Below are 21,763 nucleotides of genomic sequence, written 5' to 3'. Positions count from 1 at the left end.
TAGATGAAAATATTTATACCACCCTTATATCTGCTAAATGACATGTAATGTAATGTAATGATGAGCCTCTAGGAAGTTACTACGCCCTGCAAAGAAAGGACGATTGTTCTGGATATGTCCAGGGCTTATGCGAAGCTAACTTGTTTGAAGTTTCATATTTGGCAAATGGATACGAGAGTGATATCAATAGATTAATCTAAATAAGCAAAATATATATATATATATATATATATACAGGACTGTCTCAGAAAATTAGAATATTGTGATAAAGTTCTTTATTTTCTGTAATGCAATTAAAAAAACAAAAATGTCATGCATTCTGGATTCATTACAAATCAACTGAAATATTGCAAGCCTTTTATTCTTTTAATATTGCTGATTATGGCTTACAGTTTAAGAAAACTCTAAAATCCTATCTCATAAAATTTTAATATTTCCTCAGACCAAGTAAAAAAAAGATTTATAACAGCTGAGTGTTTGTCAAGGCTCAGGAAACCCTTGCAGGTGTTTCGAGTTAATTAGACAATTCAAGTGATTTGTTTAATACCCTACTAGTATACTTTTTCATGATATTCTAATATTTAGAGATAGGATATTTGAGTTTTCTTAAGCTGTAAGCCATAATCAGCAATAAATCAGAATAAAAGGCTTGCAATATTTCAGTTGATTTGTAATGAATCCAGAATGCATGACATTTTTGTTTTATTAATTGCATTGCAGAAAATAAAGAACTTCATCACAATATTCTAATTTTCTTAGACAGTCCTGTATATATGTTTATTCCTGTCAATGTTGACCTATTTCTTTCAGATGTAAAAATCAATTAACAACCCAAATCTTTCATGGGATGCCAAGCCTGTATGGGAGGACAACCCCCCTATTTGTACCTCAGGATCTAAATAGCCTTCATAAAGTGGAGTCACAATTTACCTATCAACCAACAAAACCATATTCAAATTTGACAGCCGAAGTGATGAGAAAATCCAAACAGTAATTGCAGGGATACCGAGTCCGTATGCAAACCGAGCAAATGATGCAGTTATGCATGTCGTGTCTATGATACATTAGAACTATTATCTCCACATGAAACGAGTGGGAAAAAGATGATTGACATATTTGGCCTTTTTTTTCCTTCTCCTCCTTCTAACACTATTATCTCAGATAATAACAGCATTGTCAGCAACAGAGCAGAAAGTTACACTCCTCAAATCACTCGGGGAGCAAGTCATGCAGGGCTCTGCGTCTCAGAGGCACCGCATGATATAACTTAGGCAAGCGTAAAAAAAGCAAGGTGAGCGAATGAAGCGTGGATCATAAGGGCACTGACCATCACTGGAAGGGGCATCCTGTTGGTATAGTAATTAACCCTGCTGAGTGGTTGGCCTGGAAACTGCTGGCTCCACATGCCCCTGTCCACCCCTATCCCTCAAACCTTTGGAGCAACCAGAGATGATGGGATGTCAAAACCTCCCTGGTCACACTTATTAGAGCCAGTGAGCATTGCTGTGACCCGGCAGGTCTCTCCCATACAGGCTCCAGGATAAGATAACTGCTGGGGGGGGGGGGGGGGGGATACTGTGATAAGATGAGTGGTATATAAGATATGGTACAAGCCATCTGAACATCTAAAACACGAAAGGGTACCAAGCGACACCCGTAAGAAGGACATGAACACACATACAAATGATTAGGTTTGAAGCACAAATGCAGACGGGCAAACACACACCTGAGTGATCGAAGCAGCATTGGGCCAATCAAAGCACTTCACAATGCACTTTTCTTTTAATTTGCTCTCTGGTGGGGGATGTCGCCATCACAGATAAGGGGCTAAGATTAGTTGTTGGCATGTGTTATCTGTCTGGTACTATAGCCTTGTTTTATTTGTAGTGGTGATGATTTAAGAGTAGACTTAAGACCTTCCTCTTTGACAGAGCTTATAGTTAGGGCTGAATCAGGTTTGCCCTGGTCCAGCCCCTTGATATGCTGCTATAGGCTTATAGCTGCCGGGGGACGTTTTAGGATGCACTGAGTACCTATCTCCTCTTTTTTCTCTCCTGAAGGATGAATTTTCATCTCTCAATCACACGTTACTAACTCTGCTTTCTCCCCGGAAGTCCTTTTGACTTTACGTCTCATGGGGTCATCGGACCCTATGAGACGGCATAGATCCTATCTGCCTGATGGATCGTCTGGGTCGTGGAATTCCTGCTCATGACTGCGCCACTGTCCTGTTGAGATTCCGCCCACTCCTCCTCCCCACCGCCATCTGCCTGATGGATCGTGGAGGTCTCCATCGTGGAATATGCCTACTATGAACTATTCATACACTCTGTCATATTCATTGAATGTATTTTAACTCTAAATCTGTCCTTCTGTACACATTACATCTATTGCATCTGTCCATCCTGGAGAGGATCCTCCTCTGTTGCTCTCCTCCAGGTTTCTTCCCTTTTTTTCCCCCCTGAAGGGTTATTTGGGAGTTTTTCCTGGTCCGATGTGAGGTTTTGGGGCAGGGATGTCTATGTGTACAGATTGTAAAGCACTCCGAGACAAATTTGTAATTTGTGAAATTGGGCTATACAAATAAACTGAATTGAATTGAATTGAATGATTGGCTTCAACAGCTCTCAACTATTCTATTTTGCTCTCTGGGGTCATGGGAGGCAGCCTGAATCTTTCAGCCGTGGCATGAGTCTCTGATGACTCTTCAGCGCGTAAAAGCTCATATACAGGTAGTATTTCTACAAAGGTTGCGTGTGTGGTTATATGAGGTTATTTCAAGCCATTATTGATAACGTTTGATATAGTTATATAGTCTTGCCTTATCTTACCTTTTTTTTCTTGCCTAATCGAACTGACAATGCATTCATAGGAGTTTAAAATCACTACGTGCTATCCGATATTAATAAACTCACCTATGGAGTTCCCTGGAATAACATGACCAATACTGGATTTTCGACGCAAAAAATTTAGTATCGGCAGACAAACACAAAACATACGCATATACAGATCTAAGCTCTGAGTGGGACAATGTGAAGTCAGAGCTCTCTGGTGGACAAACTATGTAATGTTAACACTATTTCTAAAAGAACTCAAACGTATCTTTGGCATGTCTGCAATGTAATTTATTTTTATACAATCGGCCAACAGATGGGATCCGTTCATTTGTGCTGACATGTTTCACCGAAGTGTTCGTCAGTGGCATAGTGAGAGAGCCTCGAGAGGAAACGGTTAACTTAAAGGTGAATATTTAAGGAACGCAGGACAGATTAAATAGTGTCAACCCTAACCCATGTCCCACCTTTAACTGGACCACAACCGTGACTCTATCCGATTCAGTGAAGATGTGGTGAGGAAATGCATCTCACAATAGTGTTGTTTCTTCTTCTACAGAAAAGCTCAATGGAGAACCCAATGCAAGCTGGTATCTTACAATTCCATTAGTTCAGACTCCATCTGGTTTATAAACTTAAACTCATTGGGAAAAAAAGGCTCGTTGCAGTGTGCCAAATCAGCTGCCTGGCACCGGGCCACTGTAGCTCTAGATCTTGAATTATTTCTCTCTCTCTCTTTATATATATTTTGTGTGAGATTAAAAATAGCGTGGCTTTCTGCAGAATAAGCAGTTCATGGATTCTGGCTTTGACACCGTGTTTTCCTGGAGAGGCCAGCTGTCACCTGCATGCAGGGAGAGAAGGCCTCACCACTGACTCTCAAGACACCGTTGGGTTGTGGTCTTTGGCTGCGAGACAACATGTGTGTGTATGTGCATCCATTTTACAGTACTGGAAGAAATTTGGTGTCTATAACTGTTTTTCAAGATTTACGATCATAGTGAGATATTCGCATATTTATGTACATCGAACAGATTTGAAAAAAATTATTTGAACATGAACAAAACCCAAAACGGTTGCAGATATAATACACATCTTCCCAGAAATTGATAAATTAATTCAATTAAAATAGAATTTGAATATTCTTCATGATTTTCAACAACTCATTTGTGATGGCCGAGCAATTCTCTCCCAAGGCTGGAAAGAAGAGAATCAAGTTAAAGCTTTTCTAATCTGTAAAACAATCAAAAGACTGAGACTGCTGCATTTAGAATTAATGAGAGACCCACCTTGTGAACACTAAAATTAGTCGGACAGATCTTCTGCGGATATGGGCTCATTATCTGGTTCAGAACATTACTATCAAACAAACCTCATCTGAGTGTGAAAGCTCAAACAAATATTACACCAAGTTCACAAAGTCAGCCTCTGTGTCAGAGTGGAAGTTTCAATCAGATTGAATTCCTCCTTGTGTGGTTTCTGGCTTAAGGAGGGAGCGGATACAAATAGCAATCAAAAACGTTCAATGTCGGGGGTTTTCAACATAGCCCGAGCAGATGAACTCAACACCCCTTCATAGACAACATTGTGGTTACATTGTTATTTGAAGTGGATATTGTTACAATCATATGTTTGAGCTGTCAATGATGACGTCGGTCAGGTCAAGTTTGGATTTTTGAAATCCATCATTAGCCATTGATTTGAGTTATTTTAACCATTTATTTACGAGACTCCATTTAGCAAACATTAATGATTACTTCTACATGACCTTCTGAGGTATTTCACCATTTATCTATTACTTAAATCAAACTCCATTACTTTTACTTCACAGCCTATGGTACAAGTACCCTCGGATGGGACTGCACGAGAAAAATCAGATCAGGTTTTGTTGTTTGTGTGGAGGAAAAGATCAATTTAGAAACAGAAAATATTGCAGAATTATGCATTTATATGAATAAATATCAATAAATACAGCATTTCCACACATAAGGCACATGCAGGCTCATCCAAATATCAACCTCTAAATGACTATAAATAAGAACATTCACCCGTACAAATATACATAAATAAATAGAATCTTGAATATTAATATGATTCATTTACATATTTACAACACATTCATTTCAAGTTTTTGGACCACCTATGAGAGTAACATGAAAATGCAGCACTCAGTTTATTGGCATCCCCAAGGAGGAAGAAGAAAGCAAACAATTGGGATTATCTTATCGCTGGGGAAAGGAAGAAGGGAATATGGGGCACGGGAGATGAGGCTGCCATATCTGTTAGCTAAATTCTTCCTGGAGGGCATTGAGTTTGCAACTCCATTGATTTCAAGATTGCCTGTTCCTGCGCAGCAACAAGTCTGTCGAGATACAAAGTGCACCTCCGGCTCCGCGAGCGGTGGCTGAAAAAGTGTTTTTCTCCCTGTTTTTATTGACTGAAACAGAGCTGTGAGGGGGAACCGAGAGCTTGTGAGAATGTAACTAGATTAATGCAATGATCAAGGAGAAGGATTTAAAGGCTTCCAGTGACGTCAGATCATGCCAAGGTTGTCACTCCGACATGCGCCCCTCTGCAGGTCGACGACGCCCCACCCGCCTGCACTCGACACCTCTGTGGACCGGTTCTCTGGAATGGGTAGTGAGGCTTCGACGTGTTCGGGTGCGTGATTCAACCCACCATCCTGGGATTTGCTCGGCTGATGGCCCACCTGGGAATGATCGACAGAGTCTTGCTCATTTGGAGGCCAAGGAAGGTCTGATTCAGTGGCGGTGACGCCCAGTGCCAGAGCGGCCTCTTCTCCTTCCTCCACCGTGGAGCCCAGTGCTTCGTCCTCGACTCCCTCGACTTCACGCCCCGCCTCTTCCACTGGACTCTGGCCCTCCTCCAGCTCTAAGACAGCTCCATCTTCTGTCCGGGCTGTGATTTCTCCCCCTCTCCTGTCGATCCCATTCGTCTCCACCCCCACTCGAGGCTCCAGGCTGTTGAGCAGTGCAGGTGCGTCTTCCCTGCTGACGCCATCTGTGCCAAGGTTGCTGCCAGCAGTGTGGCATTCCCACGATGATTCATGTGAACTTCTGTCGTCCGACACCACTGGGAGAAGGAAGATGAGACAACTGGTCATTTTAATTACTCACTTGATTCAAGGCCATAAAAGAGAGTACTTTTGCCCCGATTCTGTTCCTCTGAAGGTTGTGATTTGTGTCATCTGGCAACATCCGCATGATTGACTACCAGAGAATAGAGCTGCCAATAACAACAACAATCACACCTTCTGCTACATCTACTCCTCCTTCCCTGAGACAAACAATATTCTTTGTGATGACTCCACTAACTTCTTTTTAGATTAATCAAAGAGTCTATGAAATGTCCGAAAATTGTTTTTAATAGCCGTTTTTGTTTGACCCACATATGAAAGTATGACTTTATTTGATTTTCAATTCTATGAAACAGAAAAAAGCAGAAATGTCTCAAATTTTGAGAAGCTGGGAGCAGAAAATATTTGTCATTTCTGCTTGATAAATAACTTCAAATGTGATTGTGAGAATTGTTGTACAAATTATGTATAACTCTAACATTACAAACAAAAGATTTTGAGTTTACGATTCATTTTAAGGAGCAAAGGACCCATATGAAATACAAAACAATGATCAGTAACAAAAGAACTATCAAGTGCAAATTAAAATTTGTATCGCAAACACAAGGAATGCTTTCCTCTTTTGGACCACCGTCTCGATGAAGAAAGTTATTTCAATTACTTATGTGACTGAAGTGCTTCCATAGCAACAGGCTAAATATAGCAGCAGCGCCCCCAGACAAGGGGACGCAAGACAAGTGTGACGCCCCGCATCTCGGCAATAGCAACAGCTTAGTTCTGCTTCTTCACCCAAATATGTTCTCACTTTGGGGATTACTGACCCATATTTGTGGATGTGCAGGCAAAAAGGTTAAAGACTGCACATAGAGTCCCAGCCACCTTTTCACACACACACACACACACACAAACAGCCAGGAAGAAAGCAACATTACTTGAACTGGCATCCGTATTTATGGCCCCCCCCCCCCCGTCCCCCATCCCAGTTTCTGAATGTCAGCGAACGAGAATGTGCCTCACATTTCCAAAATGCCATGGCATTTGGGCAGCTTGCACCAATGAGAAGCAGAGAGGAGCGGAGGCGAGACGGGAAAGGACTCGGGGTTAAACGCGGGAGATAGCAAGCGGCGTTTGGTACGAGGTGGCTAATTAGTGTTTATGCCGTTGTCTGCGGGTTCTCTCATCAATGGCTGGGAAAAACTACTTACACGTAACTGCACGCTTACTGTAAATATTGTGTTGTTTTTTATTTGTAAATAGTGTGTACTTGTTGCCCTTGCACATTCCTGCTGAGCATTGCCACTTTCATTTCACTGCACACCCTGTGTGTGTATGTGACAAATAAAACATCTTGAATCTTGAATCTTGAATCTTGAATCACCTTTGGGTGGCTTCACACTGGGCTGCATGATGGGCGGAGATGTGACACGCGTTGGATGAAGCTCCGGTTGAAGACCTTCACGCAGTGGGACATTGTCTCGGTTCCCTGCGAGACCCCAATCAAGGAAGAAACACCCCCGTTACCGTCACATCCAAATCACGGCGAAAAGACAGAGTGAGCGGTGGGAAGCGTTTCGGGCACGTGAGGGTTGGATGGAGGCCGTCCATGCACATGTATGAGGCCGCGTTGTGCGTCCAAACGTACGTGCACGTATGCATTGCAGCGCTCACAGGAAGTGGCTTCAGCTCCCTGTCATCCGTCTTCATTAGTGATGGCTGCACGCCTCTTAGGCTGACACCATATGCTACTCATAGGAGACTCAATATAAACCAGACATCACGAATTTACGCACACAAAACGGTCCTCACAGTGAATACACACACACACACGCGACAGTGAGTTTGTGTATCAGGCTACGCCTTCACAGAAACCCCCTGAATAGGCCCGTTTCTCTGACCAGTCAAGCGTGAGGCACAAAAACAAACAGAAGAATGGGAAAACGGATGACTGGGTGACACGATGCGTGAGAACCATGAATGGCGAACGGAGACCATATTGTTATGAATGCAGGCCATATTGTTGTGGATGCTCAGTGTTGACACTGATGGGGGAACAGTGAGCGATAGCATTGGGCAGGTGCTGTTTGGATCCTCGGGCGACCAAATGGGGGCGTCAAGAGAAGCGACAAAGTTAATGATTGTCTAAAAAGTTTCTTTTCCTGAGACGGCGGTTTTGATCCTTATGTCAGATGTTTTTTTTTTATTGAAATGGCTCAACAACTATTGGATGGACTGCCGTGCAAATTCACGGTCGCCTTTAGCTCGACGTATCGCTCACGCAGCGTGGAAGTAGACGTGTAGCCTCGTTCCTCACGCTCTTCAATCGTAAAATAATTGTTTCAAACAGCCTCTTATGACATTTGAATGACTACCCTACAAGCCAATACGCACAGAGATATCAACCAATCAATGTCAGTTGAGAAAAATCCCCTCGTAAACGATCGTGACCATGGGCATGTCTGTGATCTCAAGATGCATTGATATGCATTACACCGGACACAACTCTAGCTTCGCTTGCGGTTGTATTCCTTTTGTGAGGAAAACGACAAGTTGATTAATTTTGACGTATCGTGCAGCGGTTGTCAAAAGGACGATAGAATCAGCCCCTCATCGGAGGCACATCTGCCTGCATCCAAGTGCCTTCACGTTTTGAAAGAGGGGCCTGAGACGAGTTCTGCAGACTGCCTTTGAAAGGCATATGATACTCCAGCATACCACACCATATCCTCTGTATCACAAATAAGGAGAGACTAAAACAAAGAGATGTCCGTCAAACAGTCACATGGTTAAACCCTCCACTGAGATGCAGTCCCGTTGAGCTCTAGAGTGACAAGGAAATGCCTTCTTCTGAACTGGAAACGGTCTTTCCCCGGACCAAAACAGAGCTATATAGATGCTTTTCGTATCCACCTTGTCAAAAGCTGACGCACACTGACAGGCTTTCACTTGCCGTGTTACGTTTCAGCGTGCACTCATTCACCATGGGGGGTTGGGTGGACTGGAGGACTGATGGGGATCGATCAATCACATTTTTATCTGACTCACTGCATCGATGTCGCTGTTATTGTTTTTGTCTCGCTCTCATCCAGAGACAACGTCGTCACCTCTGGTGTTCTCCGGGCCTCAGATAGGCAGCCGAGGCCCTCCATCCTATCCCGTTTGCCTTTAATATCCATCAGCCCAACTTCATATCACATCAAGGCCACAGACGCGCACATCTCTCTCTATATATTTCGGTCTCGCTAACTGTGGTGGACAGCGTGGTCGTCAGGCACTCTGGGCCCTCGCCTACAAATTCCCTAATAACGGCACATTCCCCTAAATGTGTTTGTAATGTGGGCAATCATTTTCAGTAATGGATGCTTGTCAGTTTTATGGCGGTGAGAATGACGGTCTCATGACAGGGCACCTCCATCCAGCCGCAGTCTCTCCACCTCTTAATTTGGTCCACACACGGCACAACATCTCCCTCCAGTGGGACAAGCAGGGAACTATTTACTCGGCGGACCCGTCTCGTCTCCCATTTGGACATTTTTTTCAGACTGGAGTTTGGAGTAGAGAATTTTGATCCAGTTTACATTTGTTCGGTGACACTTTTGTATTAGTATTTATATTATTTTCTTTCTTTCTTTTTCTTTTAATTAAAATTGGTGGGAAACAGATGTCAAAATGTAAGGGCTGCTATATATACAGTGCATGTTAAAGTATTTAATTTTTAAGCCTGGGTTTGCTTCGTAAAGCATGGATACCGGTGCACTTAAAAATAAATGTAATTACATTTTGCTCCTCAATTTGAAGGATATTTGCTCCACTCTCTGCCAAGAATATTAAAAAGAATAACCGCACGCATTGAGAGCACATTTCACTACGAATTTCCCTCTCATATCCTAAAAACACTGTATGGGTTGACCCCAATTGCCAGAAAACAAAATGTGATTCTCTTATCCCTGACTACACAGTTGGCACCGTATACTTCTTATGCTACGACAGCCTTCAATCTTGGTCTCAAAAGATTTGTGATTTAAAATCGTGAGAAAATCTGAGCACATTTTGAAATGAGCCCGGAAGAAAGCGGTGCGGTGCATTAAGAAGGTCTCTCCTGCCCTTCAAACATTCCCAACACCAACATTGAAAAAATAATATGTTTTCTCTCCCCTGAATGTACAATTTCAGACATATCCACCAGACCAAAAGGATCAGTGTTTGATACTCATACACCTGCTCCATTAAATGGTTTCATGAACAGACACATGTGCGGGTGGTCAATGGAGTAAACACATTGTAAACGGTGGGCATGAGGTGACCCGCTTTCTGGGCGTCTGCCCAGATTTGTCCTGGCGTAACATAGAAGAGGGCATGGACGGGCTAAGTGGGGCAGAAGGAATACATACTCCCAATTCCCACGGATACGTGGTAGGTCAAGCCTGAGACGCAGCCAGAGAAGAGAGAGAGAAAGACACACTGTTATCAACATGAAACCTCAATAATGTGTTTAGTTAAAGAAAGCAAAGCCAGTTCGCGGGCTAGAACAATGAGAGAAAATGTTTGTAGTAATGGAAAGAATACAAATGATAATAAAAGAGATTCAAATGCAAAGTGCTAGGTGATTAGAATTAGGAAAAACAAAAAAGCAATAAAAAGGGACAGAGATGAGACGGTTAACAGTCCCAAGTTAACTGGTTGAAACGGGTTAACCTGGTTAACGCGCACAAACATGCCCATAGTCACACGGTCATGTTAGCTCATTTCAATTTCAAACCAGGTCAAAGCAGATGCAGATATGTTTCCTAGGAGAGGACACAGAGGTCAACCCTGTTGCCCCTATACCTCAGTGAGGTACATAAAAGTTCAGATATTATGCAACGGCTTTATAGCAACAAAGAGCAGCTCTAAGTTTCACACCTTTGCTCTAATTTCATATTCTTGGTAATCCCCTTTGACTTGTTGGATTGCTCAGAAACCAAAATAAATGTATTTGTCTTGAGACCCACCTGGAAGACTCCAGAGTCCAGAAACCTCCAACGTCTTCAGCTTTCTTTCCAAATCTGTTACTCTGTTTCCAAGGATCCTGCAGATCAAATACAATGGATCAGGTTACTTGGGAGAGATGAACTATTCAATTCTATTAAGATTATTTTTTGCAGCCCAATATCACAAATTACAAAAGTTGCCTCAGAGGGCAAATTCACATCGGATCAGGGAAAAACTCCCAAGAAATACACGGTGTTTGTGTTGGTGTTTGTGTTGGTGTGTGCGTGTGAGAGAGTGTACTTGTGTGTCATAGTTCAGTGTTTGTGTTGGTGTGTGCGTGTGTGTGTGAAAGAGTATACTTGTGTGTCACAGTTCAGTGTTTGCCTTGGAGGTGGAGAAGGATTTTCAGAACAGGTATGTAAACATTGTGATGTGTGCCAGGGGGATGAAGAAGTCCTTGAACTCAGCATTCCTTTGAAGGCAGCATTTCAATACCTGTTGGTGTGCCTCTGGTGCTCGATGACCAGGTTCTTCTCATGGATGGTCTCCAGCAGAGCCGTGGCCAGGGTCTTGAGGTCAAAGATGGACTGAGGCGTGACTGGCAGGCCGCAGGCCTGCTCTTCCAGGAGCATCTCCTGGACTAAAAAAAGAAAAAATACGGATGAAAATAGAAGGAGAGAACAAGAAGGAGCGAGAAAGCATTTTTTGTGTGTGCCGATGACGCCATTGACGATCACGTGTGGTACTTTTCTAAAACCCTGCCAATAGTGCACCGATAAAACTTTCGCAAAACTTAAAAAAATATATATATAAAAGAGAGGGTGATTTAACATGAGGCGGGGGGAAACAGCATGACAAGAGCAAGGCAGAGATGGAGAGTTAGAAACAGCTGTCTACTAGTGACACTCTCCTATCTTTAACTCCGGAGCCCACTGCGCTGCTTCTGCCAGCTACTGTCAGTCATCCTGGCAGGCTCATTTCCCTGCCAGTGGTGCTCTCTCCCACTCAGAATACAATTACTAGCCCAGCTGGAGTCCGGGCGGTGGCTTGAAGCATCGGCAAAAAATGGGTTATTAAATAATGCGCTTAGATCCGGCAAGAAACCAAGGGGCTTTTAAGAACATATTTGATATACTGAAGGAAGAATCAGTTGAAGAGTTTATCCGGTTAAAAATCTACTACGCACGCCATAAAATAAAAGCGACGGACAACGTTTTGCTGGTCTTCAATACTTTCCGGATCAGCTGCTCTGGTGTGTATTTCACGTCCGAGTTTCGAAGTGAGCCGAACAGTTTGTGTTTCCACCTTGTTTGGCTGAGAGAAGTCCAGTGAAGGGACTGCCGTTTGATTTCCCATATGCGCTGGAGTTTTTCCTCCTCTCAAGAGTCGTCTGTTGTGAGGGGGAAACAAGATAATGAAGCTCACCATGCCATGTTTGATTAACAATTCAAATTGAAGTTTTGCTTTTTGTGCATACGCAAGGGGATACAAATGTAGTGAAGTCAAATGAATTGTTCAGGATTCATAAAGCCCCAAAATCAGAGGCATTCCATCTGCACCTTGTACTTCATGATGTTGGATTTCAGCAGGTTGACCTCCTCTTGTAGTTGGCTGAAACGCTCATGCAAATACCTACAGTAACAATGATCAAAAATAATAAAGCAGGATAGCCAAAGCAAATATAACAAGATTGATGAAGCTCAGATTACATGCAAGACATACCAAAGTGTATGTATAGTATCGTATAGTATTTACACAATGTTATACTATTAGAGTAATCCACCCCCATGATCATCTTATAGTCAATATCTACATTTTGGAGTTATTGGTTTACTCACTTACTTTTATACTTAAAATGCTCTGCTTTAACCAGATCATTTCTTTAGCCTATATAATCCCCCAAAAGTTTGACTTTTCATCAAAGATGTGTTTACAGCCGGGAAGAGGAAAAAGGGGGAGAAGATTGAGAAAACTAGACGTGGAAGGATTTGTAACAATGTGACCATGAGAGGTAGTGATGTGTACTCGGCATCTGAGTCCCACTGGCCTGTTCTCCATGCAGAGGGCATCCACATCGATGATGCGGGCCTCGCGGTTCCCCAAGACGTGGTTGAGCTCCACGTTGAGTCGGCAGGCCTTCTCCGTGAACGCACTGCGCTCCGCCTTCACGTCCTGCAGCTCGTCCGTCAGAGCCTTCATGCTGTGCTCCATCTCCTCCATCTGGAAAGAAGCAGCAAGGCAAATGCTATTTTCCAGAGTGCTCAAAGCTTCGTTTGCGAAGGAGGAAATTGCTCAAGAGGGCAGACACTCATTTCAGCAATTTAGGAGCTCCGCACTGTTAAACCACGTCATCTGTTTTGTGGTCGGCTCCACCAATGCAGATGGACGTCAGACGCCTTCTTTGGGAATACCTCAACAGCCCATTCAAAAAGGTGGGGAAAAAATTAAATCTAATAGAACACCACCCGGTTTTAAAAAATGTATAAAACTATCTGAACAGGAACTGCATCTGAGCTAAAATGCAACTATGTGGATTTTTTAAATATACAGAACAAATTCACTACATGTTTCTACAATAGCTCCCGGGCCCCTGAAAAAGTCCACGAATTGTTGGATGTAGAACAAAGTGTCACGTTTAGGAGAAGCCCTTTGTCTTTGCTTCTGACCGACTGAGCCCCAAAAATAATTGAGATCATCTCAATTAGAGCTGCTTTTGAATTTCTGTTGAAAAAAAAAAAAAAAGGAAAGGTATCCACCTGTAGCCCGGCTCTCTCAAGCTGGTGAACTAGATCCTCACGTTCATAGGCGGGGAAATGGCGCACCCCCACCTCCTCATCCCCCAGCCTCTGTCGTGTAATGGTCATCCTCAGGAGCTGCAAAAAAAACCCACAACAACACAGAAACACATCTACTCATTCACTGGACAGAGTGAGGAGGGGGTCACGCCCTACGGCCATCAAGTTCATGTGCCCCAGGTGACCTCACCTTGTTGTCCCCGTGGGCCTCCGCAAGTCTCTGAGTCAGCTCCTTCACCTCCTCGGCGAGACGTTTTGCTCGTTCCCTCGAGTCGCCCAACAGCTGAGCTAGGTTCACCTGAAGGAATATGGAGGAGGAAGAGGAAGAAGGTCATTTGTTGCAAAACAGCTGACAAACGGCCACATGATCCATCAAGGTGCAGGTCCACCAATAAAACCCATTCCATTTGGGGAGCACGGCACATCTTTGTTCTTCAGCTCGAGGGAACATACACAAGAACAACTGTCAACAATTATCCCATTCCTCACCTCACTAAATCAACAGAACAAAAAAGAGAGCCGTTTGATTCAACCATGACACAACATTTACACTGGAATACGACGCAGCAAAACACCAATCACGACTTACTTGTTTACGTTTTTCGGGTGGCAAAGAGGGGTCACCGTCCTGAAAGAGAAAAATAGTTAAATAATCAAAATATTCGGAACATTACGCTTTAATGACCCGACTGCTCCGTCAGAGTCGTAATAAACCAGCATCTTGCAGTCCGTCATGTGTGCACACCGACATCACCGTGACACTTTGAACCACTCACAATGAGTTCCCTGTACTTTGTCTTCAGTCCCTGGTGGCGCTCCCTCAGCTGGTTGGCCATCAGCTTGTACTGGTCTCTCTCCTGCTGACAGGTGTCCAGCTCCTTGGACAGAATGAGCAGCGCCTCCTTCTTACTCTCCAGCTTGCGCTTGCACACCAGGAACTACGAGGAACACAGCGCGCACACAGGGAGAGAACAGAGAGCGGTGGTGTTATGAGAGGCCTTGGTGTGTTGACTCCAGGGGCCGCAGGTCTTTCCCCTCTATATCGTCTCCATCTATCATCTGTTCTTGGCTTAGTTATTTCAAACAGGCTTGGATGGAGTTGGTCAAATTACTTCCCTACAAGGTGGAAAAACACAACTACACTGGAGCCAAGTGTTTAACGTGTAGATAAGATGCGGCAGAAGCAACGGTGTGAACCCTGATAGCCCTCACACCCGCCTCTCCCCAAATGACATCGCGCAGCTGCGCATGTGCAGGGGTTAGTCGTGTGTAAGTAAGGCGTGTAGCGCGCTGTGTGGCTCCACTCGCACCTCATTCCTTCTGTAAAGCTACAACTAATGAGGAAAGAACCAGCCGGTTATTTTCTCACTGAAAAAGATTGTTCGTGTTGGTCTCTGCTCCTCACTCAAAAATCGGAATATGCGATTTACCTTCACGCAAAAAAAGCAGCGCTAGTGTTGTTGACACGTAAAGGGAAATGCAGTCACACAAGTGTGTGTGTGTCTGTTATAACACGCACGCGCATACTCGCACGCACACACACACACATACACACGTGATGCTGTCGGCCTGACAGAAGAGCACGCGAGCTCGATATCAATCCGCAGCGCATGTAGCGAAAGAGACTAGTAACGTAAAGGAGTTCCGTGTGTCGTGCAACAGCCCATCGGGTCTATTGAGCCACGACACCGCAGCTCGCTCCATATGGACACCGGAGCGACCTGTATGATCAGTCCGCCTCTGCAACAGCTGTTCGCGGCGTTCTTCACCCGCTTACCTCGCTGACCAGCCCCTGCCAGTCACTCTCGTTCCTCTTGGAGGAATGCATTGGTCCGGAATATTCAGGCTAAATGTCAGCCTGCAGGTGGCCCCTCTCCGCTGTGCCCAAGCTCCGTTTGTTTCTCCTGCAACGTCACTTTCTTTCTTTCTTTCTTCTCTGCTGTCAAGTCGCGCGGATGAGAGTCCTCAAACAATATTGCTCTTCCGGTATTGCATTGGAAATAAAATCATGGAGGTTGAAAATGAGTTTGGAGCAATTCTGCTGTAAAAAGTACTGTTTTAAAGAATCACGCACTGGACTGCACTATTTGGAAGTAAAGCTAAAAGTTAGCGATCCTGAAGAGGAATTAAGAATAATCGAATTTAAATTGCTCAATTGAACAACTTTTCCTTCACAATAAAAGCACAAAGTTATTGTAAAAACTAAGATTCATTCGGGATCAAAATAAGTCAGACATTAGATTGATTCATATGTAGATCTTATAGCTTCAGCATTCATTTACTGAGCCTCAATTGTCACCTTGTATTATTGTACAAAGGATGTTAACATGTTGGGTGCATTGAGATGGGGGAACTACTGACACATCTTACAACCATGTATTAATAATATATGATTTACATTTATGAACATATTTATCCGGATAATCACATTTAATTGTGCACTATATTCTGAGAATATTCAATATGCCAAAAAATTAAGAAAGTAATAAGATGATCAGTATTTCCTAAAGCTGACATATTCTATTGTGTTTAGCATAATTGCAATAGCATTCACTTAAATAAAAAATAAAATGTTTGTGTTTTTTACTTATGGCAATATTGTAAGGTCCAACCTGAGATTGCAATTTATGTAAGAAGTCTGATACATTTAATGTAATATTCAAAAAATAATAGCTGTGAAGATAGTGTGATGGAAGATTTTCTATTTCAATCGGGAAAGGAGAAATAAATTCTCTGAAATCAAAGTTGTCTTTATCTGTTTAATGCTTGCAAGCGAAAAGTATCAGACGGTTACTCAGGGTAGTCTGTGGCATAAACTTCTCAACATTTGAAAAGGCATCATATTCATTCATACACATCTGAAAGTTAAAACCCCTTTCACAACAAGAAATCCTGAAAACACAGTGTGGGGGTATACAATATCTAAACTGGTCTGAACCAGTTACTGTGATACATAGAGAAATATTTTAACATCACATTAAAGAAAAAATATTTCAACTTTTCTTTAATTAATAAAGTTAAAACAGTAATTGAGAATGGAGACTTGACCTTCAACTAAGGTTGTGCTATAATCAGAAACATCATGAAAACAAATCTTACAATTTCCCCCATTTATTTTGATACCCTTACCTACAGTACATGTTCACACTCAATCTGCTTAAAACTGTGTCATGTTATAAAGCATGCATGTTCCATTATGTTTCTATTTATCTACAATAACGTGCGCTTAATGAGACGGTTAAAAAAATAGATAAAAGGACTGTGGCAAACATCATTTTTTTAATGGCATGGTCTCGAAAGATGCAGTAAAAAAAAAAATTATAGGACGTACAGTTTAGGTTTTTGTGGGAAAAACATGTAGTGGTATTGCAGGCTATGCTTTATGTATATTTCGTATCTTGGAAGTCAACATTCAATATTGTCAAACAGAATGAACCTCTTTGCTCCTCTGATAATCATTCTGAAAGGCTTTGGTCACAAGTCATGGGATAAGGCCCATTAGCTCAAAAAACTAAAAGTAATAACAACATTTTTCCTTTTTGTGAAAGAAATCAGTATAGGATATAATATTTTACAGTTCATTATAGCCATTCCTTTGTTGTCTTTTCGACCGATATATTGAAGCAATGTCATGGAAATGAGCAAGAATATTTCATTTTTACAGCACAAGGCCGCTGGGTCTTTCTCTGTCTGGCGGTGTTGACCCTTGTCTGAGGGAGAGAGCTTTGTGTGCCCTCTCAATCAGCTTTGTCGATGTAATTTAAGCCTAATATAAGACAATGTAAAAGTTTAATACACCCTATGTATATATGTTTTGGAAGCACCCAATTTGAAACATTTTAACCACCACAGAAATGAGCAAGAATATAACATTTAAAATTGTAATGATAGAAAAAAATAACAGTAACATCTCAAACAAAGAATCAAATGTGGAAGTAGTTAGGTATTTTGTGAAGTAACTAGCAACTACAAGCATCTGAAAAGGGAACGGAATCAAAGTAGAATAGTTCCGTAGGATAATGGTAAAGGGATACAATATATGACATAATATGAAAAGAAAATGTCCCTTAAAAATAGTACGACAGCCTTATTTTTTAATATACTTACTGTTGCTGTCACTTTCTGTAAAATAGTTCTCTGTATAATAGACATGTCACATTAGGAAAAAGACAAAATAATAAAATTAATTATGGCTGCTTTCCATTGCTGCTCTGGTTTCAGGGTCCTTGTCACGGCTTACTGGAAACCGAGGCATTGCTAATGATATTATTAACACATGTGCTTTTTCTTCTATTATAAGTCAGACAATGTAATGTGTGAAAAATATCTATTAGACTTCATTTCTGTGCGGTCTTTTTGCCAAGTTCTTCCTATGGGCCATGGGCTAGACACCACAACGATTAGAAAGTATAACATCAGAATTGTCTGTGTTTTTTCCATCGCTGACTGCTTAAAGTCTTTCTGCCATTTTGATTTAAACTTCACTTCAGGTCCCCGGGTTGAGACTCTTGAACAGGGACACCCAGATCAGCATCAGGGCGTATTGTCAGCTTTGTAAAGCTGATGCTGATGTCTTCTCTTTGAAACATTTCCTTCAAGGGGCTCTCTGAATTCCACCCTTTGGTCTTGGCAAACTTGAAAACACATCCAAAGAGATCAGGAAATAGCTCCAACACGTCAACTTGAGCGGCCTCCACGGCACTGAAAACAACAAATAAAATGTTATATTTCATTTGGGTATATTTTCTAATCGAATGTAGTGCAATAATATTACTTTTCGAATGTGACTGTAAGTGCATACTTGGCTTGTTTATTTGAAAACTGTTATTTAGGGTGGTTTTAGGTGCATAGTATCATCAAGCAGTGCAATGGCATGTGAAGAAAATTACATTATTCTATAAGACTTGTGTTTTGTTAATATGTACTTTTTAGAATTTTAAAAAGACTGACAAACAAAACTCTGAAGAAAATAATAATAATATATAACTCAGTGTCAGTGTTGATGGATTATGAAGAACAGATTTATAGAGCGTCACTTTTCACTCACCGGTGGTCATCGAGGTTCCGTATGAAGCGCAGTAATCCCAGTGTGTTGTCAGGGTAGGCTTTGTTATTGCCGTCCATCTTTTTGACCAACTCGGAGGAAAACTGCAACAACGGCAAACATCAAATCATGTAGTCATACATTTAATTCAGGAATACAAAAGGTTACATTTGTTATGTTGTAGTTACTTTTGTTTTCCACTGTTTGAAGGATCCCTCTGGGGCCCATTTGTCCAATGAACAAAGGAGTTCCTGGTCAGCCGTTCGAGACTTTTTCGCTTCATCCTTGTTGCCAATCCTTACGAGGTATTGAACTCTCCTGAAAAAATGTTTAGTTCAGGATATATGAATTGGAAAATGAACATAACTTCTGACGATACTGGGTGCAGTTGTCTAATCACAGCTTAGCAACACCAACTAGGAAAGACAGGCCTGGCATGCGTTATATTGATCCACATGTCAAAGCAGCATGCATGACTGATCCTTAGAAACACAACTTCACAACTATACAGAATTTATTTTAAAGTGAGATGTAAGCTACACGCATTAGCATGGATACATCTATATTTACTTCTCAACCAAATGACCATACTGTTAGCTACAATATTATGCATGGTCCTAAAGTTGGAAAAGCCCTATCCAGGACTGGCATCTGTACTGTGTTGGAGTTGGTCATGGATGATTCTCTAGCATAGTTTAGGCTCCCGTGAACAGTTCTGTTCGGACAGACTCTGGAAGCCCCTGACTTGACCTCAAACGCCACCATCAGTAAGACATTTCTGGCTAAACTATTAAAGCGATTTCCATGAAATTTGCTCCGGATAATCATGCTGCCCAGAGGATGAATCCTAATTGCATTAGGTAGGAATCCTGAACCAAAAGTGACAATTCATGTCTGGGCGAGATGAAAAGTCCTACGATCACCAATTATTAGGATACATTTTCTTGGAATCATGAATATTTGGACCGAATGATGTAAAGATATTGAACTCTCTGGACCAAAGTAGTAGGACAAACAAATGACTGACAATGAATGCCCTCCTACCGAAAAACAAAAAACAACTCAATCAGTGTTTCTTGTTTTACTTTTTAGGCATCCAGAAGAAGGGATGACTCAAGCATTCTTCCACTTGAGGTCTGTTCTTTGGTTCTTTATCGATCATCCACTCAATGAGATCCTTTGCCACCACGTCTTGAACGTGGCCCAAAGTGTAGAGTCCTTCATAAATGTTGCTCTCAACTTTAAAGGATTGGTCCCCAAAAGGATGGTGTCCTCCAGAGAGGATGTAATAACTGAGCATTCCGGCCACCTAAAGAATTAGGACAACATTTGAGCAATTAAGTTGTTTAGAAAACTAAACAAATCAGCAATAAGTCTGCAAAGGAGATACACCAACCTGTATATCAGTGCTTGACTTGTATGGTATGTCTCCTTCTGCTAAAGTCTCCTTCGCCATCCAGCATTTTGTTCCTGCACTGCTTGTGCGATAACTTGTTTGATCTTTGACAAGCCGTCTACTGATGCCAAAATCAGCCAGTCTGGCCCTCCCCTGAACATCTGTAGGACAAATCAGGGGGACAAACTCCAAAGATTATTCATGTTATTTATACATTTACATATTGTTTTCTAAATTCAGAAGATAACTTGTTTTACCGATCAGAACATTCTGTGGCTTGAGATCCCGGTGGAGAATTTGAGGATCTCGAGAATGAAGCACCTGTAAACTCTTGAGGACTTGAAGGACAAGTTTATCCAAAAGCAGAGAATCATCTTTATCTTTGATGTATTCTTCCAGGGTGCATTCACAAAGTTGAAGACCAAGATATCCAAAGTTCTGATCCTCCGCTGCATCAACATATCGCACAATGGACTGATGATCAAGCTCTGGAAGTCGTAGAAATCCCTCCTCATTCTTCAGTACTTCATAGTTGGATTTAGACATTCTCTTAATGGCAACTTCAGTGCCATCATCTCTCAGCCCCAAGAAGACTTCAGTACCATCACTACCCTTTGCAATGCGGAATTTTGCATCATTCACATATTTCATGCTCCCAATTCTGATTACTTCACCTTCATCAGTGCCCTGCAGCTTCTCTAACTGTTCCCTCCACCTCTTGCTGGTTTGTTGCCATTTCTGTGTTTCTGAAGACTCAAAGAAGTTGAAGGAAATCGGCTTTACATTTAAAGTCAATTCCTCAGCCGGGCTGCTTTGGATCAATGAAGCAGTGGCACTTCATCATTTGGCTCTTTGCCTTTTTCGGCTTTGGGTCCAGAACAGCTGCAAAGTTTACACATTCCATGTGGTTGCTGAAATGAAAATATTTTGATGCGTTAATCATGACCAAATTTATCGCATAGATTAACGCGTTAACGTAAACAGCCCTATTAGATCATCTGTTCCAGATGTAACCCCTGTAGTGCACACAGTGTATTACGTTGCCTCGAACTGTTTTCGACTTTGAACTTCCTCTCCTCTTAGGTTGCAAACCGAATTGAACTTTAAAAGTCGCACAGCTGTGAATGACTAATAATTAAAGGGGATGCAAATCTGATAAAGGCGCCGATCATAACCGGCCGATATTGCCGTGCTCGGTTTTGATCAGCGTTCTCAAAGCGGCGGGTAAACGGTCGATCAGATGATAGCATCTACGCGAAATTCGAGAACTGCGAGAAGACGTTTTCAATGCGCCGCGCACCGCCATGGGAGCGATGCGCCCGGCGAACCGCCGAAGTGAGAGGACCACGAGGATCACTGCGAGCAGCGTCCCGTCCCAGTTGAATCTCTGGGTCAACTCGGCCGACTCTTCACATGTCCATTCTGGGCCGGTACTCGGTAAACGCATTCGATCAGGAGCGCGCGCGGGTTTTGATAGCGGGCAGCGGAAGGATTTTATGTGACCTTCGGTTTTGCCAAAGTTAGCGGAAGAACCACGACGAAACAACATCCGTTTTTCAAAATAAAGATGTCGAAAATCCTTTTGAACATATAAAAGTAAACAATGAACTGATTTTATGTCTTTATGAT

At 42.3% G+C, this 21,763-nt stretch overlaps 3 protein-coding genes across 16 annotated transcripts in view; all 3 read right to left on the bottom strand.

The window, feature by feature from the left end:
* LOC130211498 (NACHT, LRR and PYD domains-containing protein 12-like) overlaps positions 1-21,763 on the bottom strand; it is a 295,374-nt gene that overhangs the window by 111,074 nt on the left and 162,537 nt on the right. The window lies entirely within an intron of this gene.
* On the bottom strand, positions 4,761-15,748 carry ccdc149a (coiled-coil domain containing 149a). Of its 2 annotated transcripts, XM_056442279.1 has the most exons (12): positions 15,472-15,747; positions 14,471-14,632; positions 14,284-14,322; positions 13,885-13,992; positions 13,656-13,772; positions 12,947-13,119; positions 12,459-12,531; positions 12,205-12,289; positions 11,395-11,539; positions 10,920-10,996; positions 7,310-7,414; positions 4,761-5,927 (listed from the first exon to the last, which is right to left on the bottom strand). In XM_056442279.1, exons 1-12 carry the CDS (start codon positions 15,520-15,522, stop codon positions 5,368-5,370), a joined length of 1,695 nt encoding a protein of 564 aa, XP_056298254.1. In that variant the 5' UTR covers positions 15,523-15,747; the 3' UTR covers positions 4,761-5,367. The 2 variants fall into 2 exon arrangements, with proteins under 2 accessions (XP_056298254.1, XP_056298255.1); XM_056442280.1 differs by lacking the exon at positions 7,310-7,414 and having other exon boundaries at positions 15,472-15,748.
* Positions 16,440-20,915, bottom strand: LOC130211504 (uncharacterized). The gene is made up of 6 exons (XM_056442281.1): positions 20,392-20,915; positions 20,135-20,295; positions 19,824-20,047; positions 18,927-19,056; positions 18,742-18,842; positions 16,440-18,395 (listed from the first exon to the last, which is right to left on the bottom strand). The coding sequence occupies exons 1-6, from the start codon at positions 20,783-20,785 to the stop codon at positions 18,176-18,178; spliced, it is 1,230 nt and encodes a 409-aa protein (XP_056298256.1). The 5' UTR covers positions 20,786-20,915; the 3' UTR covers positions 16,440-18,175.

This window comes from Pseudoliparis swirei, chromosome 21 (assembly GCF_029220125.1).
Source record: "Pseudoliparis swirei isolate HS2019 ecotype Mariana Trench chromosome 21, NWPU_hadal_v1, whole genome shotgun sequence".
Lineage (NCBI taxonomy): Eukaryota > Metazoa > Chordata > Actinopteri > Perciformes > Liparidae > Pseudoliparis > Pseudoliparis swirei.
The sequence above is the reverse complement of the archived record's forward strand: the minus strand, read 5'-3'. Positions and strand labels throughout refer to the sequence as shown.

Coding starts and splice junctions, on each gene's coding strand:
- ccdc149a (XM_056442279.1), bottom strand. CDS start 15,522: ATGCATTCCTCCAAGAGGAACGAGAGTGACTGGCAGGGGCTGGTCAGC. Junction 14,323..14,470: donor CAAAGTACAGGGAACTCATT/GTGAGTGGTTCA, acceptor TTTCTCTTTCAG/GACGGTGACCCCTCTTTGCC. Junction 11,540..12,204: donor ACTTCTCTCAGCCAAACAAG/GTGGAAACACAA, acceptor TTCTTTTTTTAG/TCCAGGAGATGCTCCTGGAA.
- LOC130211504 (XM_056442281.1), bottom strand. CDS start 20,785: ATGAAATATGTGAATGATGCAAAATTCCGCATTGCAAAGGGTAGTGAT. Junction 20,296..20,391: donor GCCACAGAATGTTCTGATCG/GTAAAACAAGTT, acceptor TTTGTCCTACAG/ATGTTCAGGGGAGGGCCAGA. Junction 20,048..20,134: donor AGTCAAGCACTGATATACAG/GTTGGTGTATCT, acceptor CTAATTCTTTAG/GTGGCCGGAATGCTCAGTTA.